The sequence below is a fragment of the Bos javanicus genome, chromosome 19 (genome assembly GCF_032452875.1).
Source record: "Bos javanicus breed banteng chromosome 19, ARS-OSU_banteng_1.0, whole genome shotgun sequence".
NCBI classification, from domain to species: Eukaryota; Metazoa; Chordata; class Mammalia; order Artiodactyla; family Bovidae; genus Bos; species Bos javanicus.
In genome coordinates this window covers 44048177-44061320 of record NC_083886.1, presented here as the reverse complement: position 1 = coordinate 44061320, position 13144 = coordinate 44048177, and the positions used below count along the sequence as shown (strand labels likewise).

General features: G+C 50.7%; 2 protein-coding genes and 1 non-coding gene across 5 annotated transcripts; 1 reads left to right on the top strand and 2 right to left on the bottom strand.

Annotated features, from left to right (window-relative positions):
- Positions 1 to 32: 32 nt before the first annotated feature.
- Positions 33 to 5753, top strand: PSMC3IP (PSMC3 interacting protein). The gene is made up of 8 exons (XM_061391893.1): positions 33 to 1144; positions 1232 to 1332; positions 1514 to 1603; positions 3685 to 3796; positions 4499 to 4644; positions 4758 to 4811; positions 4943 to 5002; positions 5083 to 5753. The coding sequence occupies exons 1-8, from the start codon at positions 1111 to 1113 to the stop codon at positions 5137 to 5139; spliced, it is 654 nt and encodes a 217-aa protein (XP_061247877.1). The 5' UTR covers positions 33 to 1110; the 3' UTR covers positions 5140 to 5753.
- TRNAE-UUC (transfer RNA glutamic acid (anticodon UUC)) lies at positions 2101 to 2173 on the bottom strand. The gene has a single exon. It is a non-coding gene; the product is annotated as a tRNA-Glu (tRNA).
- Positions 5354 to 12537, bottom strand: MLX (MAX dimerization protein MLX). 3 transcript variants are annotated; one of them, XM_061391889.1, is made up of 8 exons: positions 12256 to 12537; positions 11972 to 12008; positions 11393 to 11482; positions 11019 to 11125; positions 10675 to 10774; positions 10363 to 10462; positions 9797 to 9998; positions 5354 to 6493 (listed from the first exon to the last, which is right to left on the bottom strand). In XM_061391889.1, the coding sequence occupies exons 1-8, from the start codon at positions 12457 to 12459 to the stop codon at positions 6437 to 6439; spliced, it is 897 nt and encodes a 298-aa protein (XP_061247873.1). In that variant the 5' UTR covers positions 12460 to 12537; the 3' UTR covers positions 5354 to 6436. The 3 variants fall into 3 exon arrangements, with proteins under 3 accessions (XP_061247873.1, XP_061247874.1, XP_061247875.1); XM_061391890.1 differs by having other exon boundaries at positions 12418 to 12537; XM_061391891.1 differs by lacking the exon at positions 11393 to 11482 and having other exon boundaries at positions 12418 to 12534.
- Positions 12538 to 13144: the final 607 nt, after the last annotated feature.

The following is a 13144-nucleotide window of genomic DNA, read 5'->3' as shown; positions in this document are numbered from 1 at the left end:
GAGGTGACAGCCTCAAAGAAAGCCCAGTGTGTGAAGGACCCACTTGCTCATCCTCGGTTTTTTGTTCTGTGACAGCCAGAAAAATCACCATGGTAGGAAGCTAACCCCCATCTCCAGGAGAGCCCAGACAGCATAACCGGCACTCCTGGCGGGCATCTAACCTGCAGTTCCATCATTTCTAATTCTTAATATTGTCCGCTAAACGTGTGAAGAGGAATACAGGTTTCAAAGGCTAATGAGATTTGAGGTAATAGAGGCTTTTAAAAGTAGCACCATGCCCCACTGGATTCTTTGAGCTGCAGGAACAGCTGTTCTTTGGCCTTCAGCTGACCTCAGAAACTAGAAATAACTTATTTTAAGGCTTTGTCCCACTCGCCACTGTGGGCAGGAATGGAAAGCACCTGTCAGGTGTTACCCTAAGACTGTCTCTGCCAAAAAGAAACTTCTACAAGCTTTGTGGCTTACGATCAGCCCCCTCCCAACCATACCTTCAACCACAGCGTGTGCTGAGCGCCGCCTGCGTGAGAAGCTCGGTAACGGGCAAACAAACGCAGCGTTATTCCTTGCAGGGCGTCTACGCGTCGTTCTATTAAGTCTTCACAACCCCCCACCCCCCGCAAGCACCTCTTGTTCCCGTTTTGCAAAAGATAAAAACCGAGAGAAAGGCTTGGGCCGTGGGACGGGACACGCCTTTGGGTAACTGTGACCTTGAGCAAGTCACTTGCCCAGCGGGAGCTGATGCCGAGATTCCTTTCCACTCAAATATTCAGTCCAGCTCAAGGTCACGAGTGCTCAGCGGCCGCTGGAGCTGGGTCCCGAGACTCCAAGGCGTGATTCCCTACAGCCCTGGTTCCGAAGGGAGGAAGAGAGAGGTTCGAAGCGTACATCCCACCTCTCCAGCAGAGACCCAGGCCGCTGGGGCGGGAGCCGGACTCCCTAGAGCAGGCCGAGCTGAAGTACGGTGCCCGGGAAGGGCCGATCCGCTCCGCTCCTCGCGAAGGCTGCCCCCAGCCAATCACACTTGAGGCCCGCCCTGCCCTTTGCCGGAAGGAGCCGTTACCCCGAGCAACTACAACGTCCGGTTTTCGGAGTTTGGTGGCGGGAAAAGCCATGAGTAAAGGCCGGTCAGAAGCTGCCGCGGGAGGTAACAGCCGTGGGAGCTGGGAGACCGGGAGGAGGGTGGGTTGGGGTCGGTTGAAGGACCCCCTTCCTGCCTTGTCTCTATCCGTAGCCTCCGGGATCCTGCTGAAGTACCTACAGGAGCAGAACCGGCCCTACAGTGCCCAGGACGTGTTCGGGAACCTGCAGCGGGAACATGGGCTGGGCAAGACGGTGAGAACCCTCTCTTGGGACCCCGGGACCTCCCCTGGGACCCCCAGGGTCCTGCACCTCCAGGTTGCCATTTTAGCCCAGGGCTTCCTAAGGCTTGTCGGGCGCTTCCCCCATCATTGGTGACATCCTTCCGGCTCCCAAAGTCCCTCTCCTGATTGCTCCGTCCTCTCGCCTCTGTCAGGCGGTGGTGAAGGCGCTGGAGCAGCTGGCGCAACAAGGCAAAATCAAAGAGAAGATGTATGGCAAGCAGAAGATATACTTTGCGGACCAGGTGAGGAAAACAGATGTATGAGAGCCCGGCATTAGGTCAGTCAGCCCCTAGTATGAACTCTATTTGGGAGAATTGAAGCATCCAGTGAAATTCACCCGTCTTAGGTCATTTAAAGGGCCCCAGCCAACCTTTAGGACAAAGTGTGGACTCCCTTTGCTGTCATCCAGACTTCACTAGATTTCCAGACTTGAAATATGATCGATGACAGAAAATCCTGAATTGTTGCTGTCGAGGTCCATTTACGCGTGGAAGTTCTTATTCCCAGTCATCTAGAATGAGAACCAGTCTGCCAAATTGTTTTCCTTCTGTCTGCGGCCCAGGCCCCCTTCAGACCCATCAGAATCAATATTGCCAAAGTAGAATGCTTCATTTCTCCCCTAAACCGGCTCCTTTTGTGTTCTTCTCCCTAACGGAATCATTCTTCACCCAGGCCAGAGAGTAGGGAGTCATTCTTTTTGTTTTTGGTTGGCCTCACCACACAGCTTGTGGGATCTTCATTTCCCAACCAGGGATCGAACCCGGGCCCTCAGCAGTGAAAGCACTGAGTCCTAACCACTGGACCACCAGGGAATTCCCTGGGAAATTATTCTTCCTTATTTTACATGCCTAGTCAGCCGTCAAGCCTAGGTGTTTCTCCTTTCTTGACTCCATCCTCTCCTTTCCAGCTGCCACCACTGCTGTGCTTCAGGTGTTCCTCGTCTATTGGAGTATCCTCCTGATCGCCTGGGCTCCTTACACATATCTTAAACATTGCAGCCAGAATAATCTATGTACGTGCAACTCTAGTCATGCCATTTCCCTACCAAAAATTCCAGTGCTCCTTAGAACAGATAAAAGGCACTCAGAGAGTTGGCTCCAGCCTCTCCTGTCCTGGTTATTTCTCCATCCATCAATACTAGCCCATTTAGATGTATTTAACTTCTGTGGCCTTTGCTTGTTGTCCTTCCTCTGCCCGGGTTTTGGAGTCCCTTCTTCCTCTGCCTAGCTAACTCTTACTCATCCATTAGGATTTCACTCAGGCATCACCTCTGGAAACCTTCCTTACTGCTCTGAACTAACTGCCTTCCTCAGGCACTCACCTCTTTGAGGCATCCTCTATTTTAATTGTCTTTCACTTGCCTCCATTACAAAACTGAAGCTCTTCTAAAGCAGACCCCGTTTGTCATCCATCTTCCTTTACTCAGTACTCCTACAAGATTTAACATCCACTGTCAAGGCTAATTTCCCTAAAGTAGGTTTCATTATATTACTGCTGTACTGAAGATTCCATAAAGAAGTTGGCAGGTTTTTTTTCCTGTAAAGGGCCAGTTAATATTTTTATGCTTTGCAGACCTGGTGGTCTTTTGTTGCAGCTGCACAGCTGTCAGTGGCATTCAAGTCTGCCATTGTAGGGCAAAACCAGCCATACACAGTATGTAGATGAATGGGTATGGCTATGTTTCCATAAATTTTGTGTTTTTAAAAACCTGCATCTGGCAGGATTTGGCCTGCAGGTTGTAGTGCTGCCTTCTGCCTTAATGGTTTACTGCACTTGATTGTAGAGTCCAAACTGCTCAGGGTGGCATTCCAGTTCTTTCTATCCTGCTTCCCATCACCAACTGACAGGATGCCGCTGAGCCCCAGCACAGGCCTTTTCTAGCAGCTGCTCACATGGAAGGGGCGCCTCAGACTCACTGATACCTCCCACCATGCCGCTTCACCTGTCTTGATTCTTACTACTGTGGAAACCTGTAATTAGGTATCAGCCCCTTTAAAAGAATGTTTCTTTACTCCTTCAGCCCAGTGAGTAGTTTTGCTAGTAAACTGCAAGATTATTTCTGTTCTATTGGTCAGGATCCCACACCTCAAAGCCCCTGAGGACGAATAGCAGGTTTCAACTTGTTCTTTCTTGTAGCTTTTTGAGGAAACAGGTTCTAGACTGAACGACTGCTCAGAAGTACCCTCCCACTACCTTCCTGGGCCCTCTGGAGGGTTGGGGAGCCCCAGATTTTCAAGTGTATATGAACATTGCCTTCCCAGATGTGGGTCCCCTCTTGTGCCTCCCATCAGCCTGCTTCTGTTTTTCCTTTTGTCTCTGGCAGGACCAGTTTGACGTGGTCAGTGATGCTGACCTCCAAGGCCTGGATGCCAAAATCTTGGCTCTCACGGCTAAGGTGCAGAGCTTGCAGCAGAGCTGCCGCCACATGGAGGCTGGTAGGACTGGCAGCCCCTGGAAGGTGCCCCTACTGTCAGGGTTGGTCCCAAGGTCAGGGATTACTAAGTGCAGGATTTATTGAGTGCAGTGACATCTCGCAGCAGAGATCCCTTTGCTAGGCTGCCACAGGCATTATGGGCTTCCCTGGTGGCTCAGTGGTAAAAGAATCCACCATTCAATGCAGGAAACAGGGGTTCGATCCCTGGGTCAGGAAGATCCCCTGGAGAAGGAAATGGCAACCCACTCCAGTATTCTTGCCTGGAGAATCCCATGGACAGAGGACCAGTCTGCAGTCGAGGGTCGCAAGAGTCAGACACGACTTAGCCACTAAATAACAACAACATAGGTGTCACATTCAACTTAATGTGTCACAACTAATGGCTTTTGAAGACAAATGGGCAAGACAGACATTTACGTTCCCTACTGTGATATCAATACACGGTTCCCACACTCCCCTTTATTCTGCCTATTTAATTGACTACAGCTAATAGTCTACTCGAACTTACACTCCCCAACTGTTTGTAGATTTAGGAGGAAAGAAAACTGGAATAAACTGGTAATTTGGTAAGCATTAGTCTTTCTTGAGGCTTTCCAGAATATAGGACCCATTCTGAACCCCGTATGGAGAGAGCCCAGAGCAAGGTGGAGGCCTCGTCTCCTACCTCAGGGTAGCCATTGACTTCAGGGAGGTGTGGTTTTAGAGCTGAAGGAGTTAACTACTGCCCTGACCACACCGGAGATGCAGAAAGAGATCGAGGAGCTAAAGAAGGAATGTGCTGGCTACAGAGAAAGACTGAAGAACATCAAAGCGGCCACCAACCACGTGACTCCAGAAGAGAAAGAGCAGGTGGGCTGGGAGGGAGGCGGAGCAGGGAGGCCTGCCTCTGCAGGTTCGAAGTGAGGAAGAGGGTTGACCCCAGCAGCTGCTGTGGGCTCAAAGGAACCTGTTTCCCCGTCTAGGTGTACAAGGAGAGGCAGAAGTACCACAAGGAGTGGAGGCAGCGCAAGAGGATGGTAAGTGTAGGGGAGCTCTAGGAAGGCCCTGGACGATAGCAGCCCCCGGGGACACAGCTGCCTCGTTTCAGGGGCCCGTCAGGCATGCCCAGTACTGGCATCTGAAACGGGGTGGTCTTATTTCTTCTCAGGCAACAGAGCTGTCTGATGCCATCCTTGAAGGATACCCCAAGAGCAAGAAGCAGTTCTTTGTAAGTGGTGCTCGCCCTCCCTTGCTCCCCTGGGACTTTGATCCAAGGCGGTCTCATTCTCTTGTCTCGCTGCCCCACAGGAGGAAGTTGGGATAGAGACGGATGAAGATCACAACGTCAAGCTCCCAGATCCCTGAAAGGCTCCCCCGGCAGGACTGGGAACAGACGTTCTGGACTGGCTGCCGTGTTTAGGTCAGCTCTTTTGTTGTTCCTGGTGGTGCCCACCTTTGGGCACACACCAGAGTACTGGGTGGAGGGAGGGAGCGCAGGTGGCCCAGAGAGGATGGGCATGCTTATTTCATCAGCCACTTGTCAACTGCTTAAACTAAACACTTAAATGTGGAACAACGCTAAAGGACAGCATTTGGCAATATTTATTGTAATATAATTTGATACAAAAATATTTCATTTCCTCTGGATAATCACACCTCCCAACTATCAGACCTGAGGAAGGCAAAAGGGAGCTTGGGAACAAGGGCAGAGAGAGGCTGCCAGACACAGCATTCAAGAAGCCCAGGGCCTTACCCAGGATTCTCCTGGGCTCTGCAAGTCAGAAGGCCTTTAAAGAATCTCCTCTACCCACCTTCATTCCCCCCAAGTCCTGGGAGAAACGTAGGAAGCACTGAGACGGTAGAGGGCCAGATACACTTGACAGAAAGGCTGCAAATAGTCTGGGGGCCAGTTACTTTTCCAAAATTGTAACTTTAGCAAAATTGCATTGTTTAGAAAAATTAAAGACATTTAATATGTAGTGTTGTGTCACACTTGACTTTGCTGTGCACTGCTGCTGCCTGTGGGGACAGAGGGCAGGAGTGGGTGGGGAGGTTGCTTCCCTCTACCACCCAGAGCAGGGAGGCAGTGGAGTAGGGGGCAAGGGCAGGAACCTGGCAGCCCTGCCCTGAGTTGGCCAGAAAAAGCTCTGGCCTCACCTTGGACTGACCAGGCAGCCCTAGCCTAGGCATGAGGCCGCCTTCCACCCCTCATGGCTGTGGGAGTACTTCCTCTTACTCCCTTCTTCCCATCCAACTACTGCCAAATGGCTGCACTGGCTCAGTGTTGCCAGAGACACCAGAACAGGCAAATAGTAGTTACCAAATATGAGCAGGAATTCCAGGCTTCAAAAAAGGGGAGAGGCCAGGAGCTCTTTAGGGTGCCAAGAGCAGACCTCTATCCTGAGGACTTCTATGGGAGGGGGAAAGACTAGGTAGGTTTGAGATCTATGGTCAAATAAATTAAAGCTTTCATAATACTCTCCCCCCACCAATTCAGTGAAGGCGGGGGAGGGCATGGAGGAAGCTGGGGAGCCAAACACTGAGGAGAAAGCAGCTCACTAGTGTGCAGTGCCACAGTCCACTCTCATAAGCCCAGTGGCTCCATGGCCAAGTAGGAGACTCAAAGCCTCTTGCTGGCTGTTCTGCAGGTTCCAAGAGTTGGTCAGTAAAGCTGGTTCTTCAGTTGGTGCAGGACGCCAATCACAATTTCCCGTAGGGTCTGGTGAGGGCCGCACAGAAAGAAAGAGATGACAGTCAAGGAGGGCACAGAGCTGCTCAGTGACACCTGCCTGGGCCAGGTGCGCTCTTTAGAGTACCATTAAAATAAAAAGCCCCTGGAAAGCACTGATGGCTACAGTTTACTTTGCACATGCCCCCAATAGGCTGAGATGCATTGCTCTGTGATAAAGCAAATACAGAAATGACTAATGGTGCACTTTAGGCGGGGGTATTTGAGGGTTCATTGTAAAACTTGCAGTGCTGCAGTATGTTCATGGTGTTTTGCAACAAAAATTTGGGACATGGCTTCAGCTGAAAGCATTTCTTCTAAAATCAGGAACAAAACACGGATGCCAAGTCTCACCATTTTTATTCAACATAGTCTTGGAACTCCTAGTTATACTAATTGGAGAAGAAATAAAAGGAATCCAAATTGGGAAGGAAGAAATAAAACTGTTTGCAGCTGACAAGATATTAAACATGGAAAGTTCTAAAGACGCCATCAGAAAACTACTAGAGCTCAACAATGAATTCGTAAAGTTGCAGAATACTACACTGATGTACAGAAATCTCTTGCATTTCTTTAACAATGAAGGATCAAAGAGAAATGTAGGAAACAATCCCATTTACCATCACATCAAAAATAAAAGACCTAGGAATAAACCTACCTAAGGAGGCCAAGACCTGTACTCAGAATAAGATCCTGATGAAAGAAACTGGACACAAACAGAAAGACACAACCTGTTGTTTGGCTGGAGACTCAACATGGTTAACATGACCATCTACCCAAGGCAATCTAAAGACCCAGTGCAGTCCCTATCAAAATACTAACGGCATTTTTCACAGAACCAGAACAAATAACTTTAAATGTTGTATGGAAACACAAAAGACCCTGAATAACCAAAATAATCTTGAGAAAGAACAGAACTGGAGGAATCATATGACCTGACTTCAAACTATACTTACTACAAAAGCTACAGTAGTCAAAACAGTATGATACTGGCACAAAAACAGACAAGATCAACGGAACAGGAGAGTCCAAAAATAAACCCACGTACTCACGGTCAGTTCATGTACAACAAAGGAGGCAAGAATACACAGTGGAGAACAGACAGGCTGTTCAATAAGTGGTGCTCGGCAAACTGGACAGCTACATGTAAAAGAATGAAAGTAAAACATTCTCTAATGCTATATACGAAAACTCAAAATAGACGAAAGACCTAAAGTAAGGCTGGATACTATAAAACTCAGAGAAAACCACATGCAGAAGACTGACATAAATCACAGCAATATTTTATTAGAGCCATCTCCTAAAGGAAATTAAATGGGACCCTAGTTGAACTTAAAAGCTATTACACTGCAAAGGAAACCACTGACAAAAAGACAACCTACTGAATGGGAGAAAATATTTGCAAATGATATGACTGACAAGGGGTTAATAGTCAACATGTATAAACAGCTGATAACAACTCAGCATCAGAAAAACAACTAGGGAATTCCCTGGTGGTCCAGTGGTTAGGACTCGGTGCTTTCACTGCTGTGGCCCGGGTTCAACCCCTGGTCAGAGAACTAAGATCACACAAGCCACATGGTATGGCCAAAAAACATCCCTGGAAAACAACCCAATTAAAAAATGGGCAGAAGAACTGAATGGACATTTTTCCAAAGAGGAACTGCAGGTGTCCAACAGGGACATGAAGCTGAACGTCACTAATCATCAGAGAAATGTAAATCAAAACCACAATCATCTGTCACCTTATACCTGTCAGAATGGCTATCATCAAAAAGAACACAAATAATAAATGGTGGTAAGGATGTGGAGAAAAGAGGACTCTTGCACACTGCTGGTGGGAATGTAAATTGGTGCAGCTACTGTGGAAAATAATAATAGAGATTTCTCAAAAAACTCAAAGAGCTACCAAATGATCCAGCACTTCCACCCTGACGTATATGTTTGAAAAAAAACAAATACGTGTGTATATTCAAAAAAACAAAAACACTTAATTCAGAGTGTATGTGTGTGATGGAATACTACTCAGCCATAAAGAATGAAATAATCCATTTGCTGCAACATGGACAGACCTAGAGATGATCATATTAATCAGCAAAGGAAGTCATAAAGACAAATACCATATATCACTTATATGTGGAATCTAAAGTACAACACAAAGTATCTATGAAACAAGGTATACAGAACAGACTTGTGGTTGAGAGGGCAGGGTGGGTAGGGGAGAGGCGGAGTTTGGCATTAAGAGACAAACTTACACGTAGGACGATAAACAATAAGGTCGCACTGAATAGCACAGGAAACTTACTATCTGGGACAAACCATAGTGGAAAAGAATATGAAAACGAATATAACTGAGTCACTGCTTACAGCAGGAATTAATATTGTAAATCAACTATACTTCAATAAAACTTAAAAATCAGAAAAACCCCAGATGAATGACTAAAAATGTGGTACACAAACACAACGGAATACCTCTCAGTTAAAATAAAAAGACAAAACAATGAAAATTCGCCTTTTCAGCAGCATGTATGGACTTAGCATTGTGCTAAGTGAAACGAGTCAGAGAAAGACAAATACTATACGACGTCACTTACAAGTGGAGTCTAAAAAACTACAATGAACCAGTGAATATAACAAAAAAGTACGCTGGACAAACTAGTGGTTACCAGTCGGGAATGGGGGTTGGGGGAACATCAGGGTGGGGGAATGGGAGGTACAAGCGACTGGGGGTGTTGTACGGCATGAGGAATACAGCCAATATGTTGTGATAACTGGAAATGTAGAGTCGCTTTTTTAAATTATACAGAAAAAAACACTGGCAAACAAAAGGAAATCTCAGATACAAGTCAAGCCTCAGTAAAATCAACCAGACCTCAAAAGACTCGGTCAACCGTTAACACACTCTCTATTACAAATAATAATTAGGCACCCCAAGGAAAACTACTGTAGGGGGCCTAGGGTGGGGGCCTTAAATCTTTTCCCAAAACCCCAAGTTAAGTGCAAGTGATCCGGGCTCACTTGCTGGGCAGGCAAGCAGTGCCTGAGGCTGCTGTTACTTGCCACAACGTGAACTAAACAGAGGCCTTGCATGAGTGAGTGCTCAGATCATTCTTGCAAAATGAAGCCTCCACAGGAGTATCTGGGCTAGAAAGCAGAGGGAAACAGGAATACAAGTTGTAAAAATACCCTCAAGAAACCTAAAAGCTGCTGCCCTGCCTCTCTGAACAAATCACAGCTTGGGTCACTTTGCCTGAGCGAAGAGCCCCTGACCCCGTGACTACTGCCGCCCCGTACCTGAGGCTTACAGTGCTCCTCAATCCAGCTGAAGACACAGGCTGACAGCTCCTGGAAGCTCGCCACAGAGATGGAGGCATTGAAGGACTGGAAGAGGGAGTCCATGATGCCTTGAAACACGTTGAACTTGACCTGGTCCGAGACCTGGTCCTCCCCCTCATGGGGGTTGTCCTGGTGCGCCTTCACAATCTGCTCATAGTTCCTGAAAGCGAGCAGGCCAGGCCTGAGGGGCTGCAGCAGCTCTCCTGGCCCCTGAAGAGTAATAGCGCTTACCCTCCATGCTCCCCGGGGAAGGAGATTCCCAGCGAACTTGTGGGATGGATTCAACATCAGCTTCTACGTCAGCAGTGGTGGCCTACCCCCTCCAACCTTTCCTTCATTAAATCCCACTGGTGTTTCCAGAGTATTATTTGCTACAGTTGGGATTAAGTGGTGCCTACCACACAAGGGACTAAGAATATCATCTGATGCGGCCTTTGAAGAAGGGCAGGGTGTGAACTGAAGAGGCCTCAGAGTCCCCTCAAAACCAGATGCCCTGGTTCCCCCAACCCAACACCCTCCCTTACACTTTCATGATTTTTAGGGCCATGACATCCTTGCGGAGCGTGGATACCTCCTCCTCCTGCTTTTTCTTCTCCTTGTGCAAAAACTGGATGTAGTCAATGGCTGGAGTGGGGGTGGGCAGAGGGGGTGGGCGGAGAGGAAGTCTCAACAGAAAGACAAGGCTGATTTTGACTCCCCTTCCCTCCAGACCCCACTTCCCCGCCTCCCACCTCCTTAAAACCATCCCCCCCGGGCCAGGCCAAAAGTGGCTCTTAGGCTCTAGCCTTCTCACAGCCCCCTTGGCTCCAAGCCCTCCAGCGCTCTCCTGGCCATACTCTTCTGCAGCACGATGGCTTTGCTCAGTTTCTGAGAGCCAAGGGAGAAGTCCTGCTGCTGGCAGGTGGGGACGATGGTCTGTAGATCATCATAGCCTCTCTGTGGAGAGAGCAGGGGAAACGGGTTCCTTTATGGAGGGGTCAAGACAAACGGGCACGCAGCTTTTCTTCCATGATACCAAGTTCCATGCTCGCTCACTCAGAGGAGTAGAAAGGAAGGAGAAGTTCACGTCTAGGGCCTAGACTAGCTGCCCCCAAGCTTGCTTGGGACTGCCTGCTGGGGCCAGGGCAGAGTGGATCTGAAGTGTGCAGGTGCTCCCTGAGGTGCGGGCCCCCCCAATCACCTTGATGGCGTCCCTCCTCTTCTGCTCGGCCTGAGTGTGTGCTCGCCGCCGCCGGTCCTTGTAGGACTCCTTGTAGGATTCCTGGTGGTAATCGCTGTCCTCGTCATCTACGCTCAGGGTTGGGGCAGGAAGAGGTCATTCTGGGGCCCAGTGGGGCCCAGCTAGCCCACTTTCCCCAGCTGGGAAGAACCTGGTGCCCAGAGATGGCGAATGGATACAAGAACCTAATGCCCTAGATGACGTGAGGGTGAAACCCTGTGTCTAGAACTAGGGTTCCAGCGCCCCCATGTGGAAGGCAGGAGCTGCCTTGTCTAAGAAAAAGACTAAAATGAAGGCACATCTGGTTCCCCGGGTGGGGAGATGTTGCCGCCTACCTGTGTTGGGGACAGAAGAGGCACTGGTGGAACCGATGCTATTAGCTCTGGACACTACACTCCCCTTGCGGGTGCTTTCTACAAAAAGCCCTGGAAAAGAGAGGCCCCAATCACTAAGGAATAGAATAGGGGGAGGGGCTCTGCTAGGCTCTCAGACACCTGTGGGCCCAATGGCTTCCTGAGCCCTAAATGCTGACCTCTCTCCTTCAACCCCAAAGCCAGCCATCCTGGGCCACCCACTTCCTGTCGTGCCATGCCGCAGTGCTCCCGTCCCTAGTCTACACTGCTCCACAGGCCTGCAAGGATACCTCCTGGCTCACAAAGTGGCATCTGGGCGTGATGATGGAGAGTGACCGGCTGGCCCTGTTTCCATCACTTCCCTGCTCCAGGGCAGAGGGAACTAGGTGTCACCCTTGGATGCTTCCTGCCCCTGTCCTCCAGAGCCTCCCTCGCTGCTCAGGCCCGCTCAGCTCAGGGACGGTGGGCTGTGCTCAGGTGTGGCTGCCAAGGCCTCGCGAATCCATCGGGCTGAGGTGGCAGTGTCCCTCCAGAGGTGAAGAGGGTGCGAGAGGCACTCACCAGGGTCCAGACTGTTGTCGCTGTAGGCATACTCCACCTGCGGCACCGAGCAAGGGAGAAGCCCGTCAGGCCTCCTCCGCCCCTGCACGCGTGTACACACACACGGACACACATACGTACACACTTGGGGTGCGCGGGCAGTCGCAGGATTCCCCCCAAGCCAAGAGCGGTTAGGCCGCGGGAGCGCCGCCCCTCAGCAGGACCCCGTCCGCCCACTCCACGCCCCCAGCCCTCCAGTCCCGTCCCCTCACACCCGCGCGCACACGCCTCAGTTGTCTTCCCACCTTGGCACACACAGGGTGAGAGCTGTCTTCTCTGCAGCCCCAGGGCCCGAGGAGCGGGGGTAGCTCTGGGGACTGCAGGGAGTCCCCTAGTCTTCCAGACCCCCTACGCGCTCGAGCCCGACCCGCCCTCCCCTCGCCGGCGTGCGCGCCCACGGGGCTTGCCTTGACCCAGGGGTCCTCCGGAGAGGCGCCCGGCTCCGTCATGTCCGACCCACCGAACCGGAAACCTGCCAGCAGGCGGGCCCCCGACCTGGAGGAAGAGGCGAGGCGCGCTCACGTGACCCAAACCCACCAACCCTCAGCCCAGTGGCGGGGGCGGGGCGGCTGCGCACGCGTGATCCGGCGGACAACCCCCACGCCCGGCCGCAGCCGCCGCCTAGATGGTGCCCTGCCTGCTGTCGGAGCTGACACTGGTGGCCTCGGGGCCACCCTCCTCGCTAGTCCCTGCTCTTGCTCAGGATAGATGTTCCAGCCGCCGCGACATGAAGCACATTCCGTGAAACGGGGTCCCTTTAAGAGGCTTGTCCGCATAATGTCGCAGCGCAGGCGCACCGCCGTGCCCAGCGGGCTCCTGGGACCGGACGAGTTTCCCAGACCTGCACTTCTGGCCACCTCTTCCGACCCCGCCGAGATGCAACCTCTGTGAGGCCAGGGGCTCGAATGGCTTGTTGAAGGAAGCTCCTCCAACACCCAGCCCAGAGTCTGGCAGGATACTTGTGGAATTAAGAAAGAACCTGTTAGCCAAATTACGCTACTTTGTAAGCTAAGGAATCTGAAGTGCCAGGAAGGTCCAGAACTTATCCAGAAGTGCACAGCTAGCCAGTGACAGGGCCAATGCTGGCCTCAGTCTGGCTAGCTTCAGAAGCCACACTCTTAACCACTGCACTTC

Bases quoted from the DNA above. Each gene is read 5' to 3' on its own strand.
- PSMC3IP (XM_061391893.1), top strand. From the start codon at position 1,111: ATGAGTAAAGGCCGGTCAGAAGCTGCCGCGGGAG. The intron at 3,797-4,498 runs GTAGGACTGGCA...GTGTGGTTTTAG, and splicing joins CTGCCGCCACATGGAGGCTG to AGCTGAAGGAGTTAACTACT. The intron at 4,812-4,942 runs GTAAGTGTAGGG...ATTTCTTCTCAG, and splicing joins GGAGGCAGCGCAAGAGGATG to GCAACAGAGCTGTCTGATGC.
- MLX (XM_061391889.1), bottom strand. From the start codon at position 12,459: ATGACGGAGCCGGGCGCCTCTCCGGAGGACCCCTGGGTCAAGGCAAGC. The intron at 11,126-11,392 runs GTAGGCGGCAAC...CCCTGAGCGTAG, and splicing joins CTCTTCTGTCCCCAACACAG to ATGACGAGGACAGCGATTAC. The intron at 6,494-9,796 runs GTACGGGGCGGC...GGCCCTCACCAG, and splicing joins AGGAGCACTGTAAGCCTCAG to ACCCTACGGGAAATTGTGAT.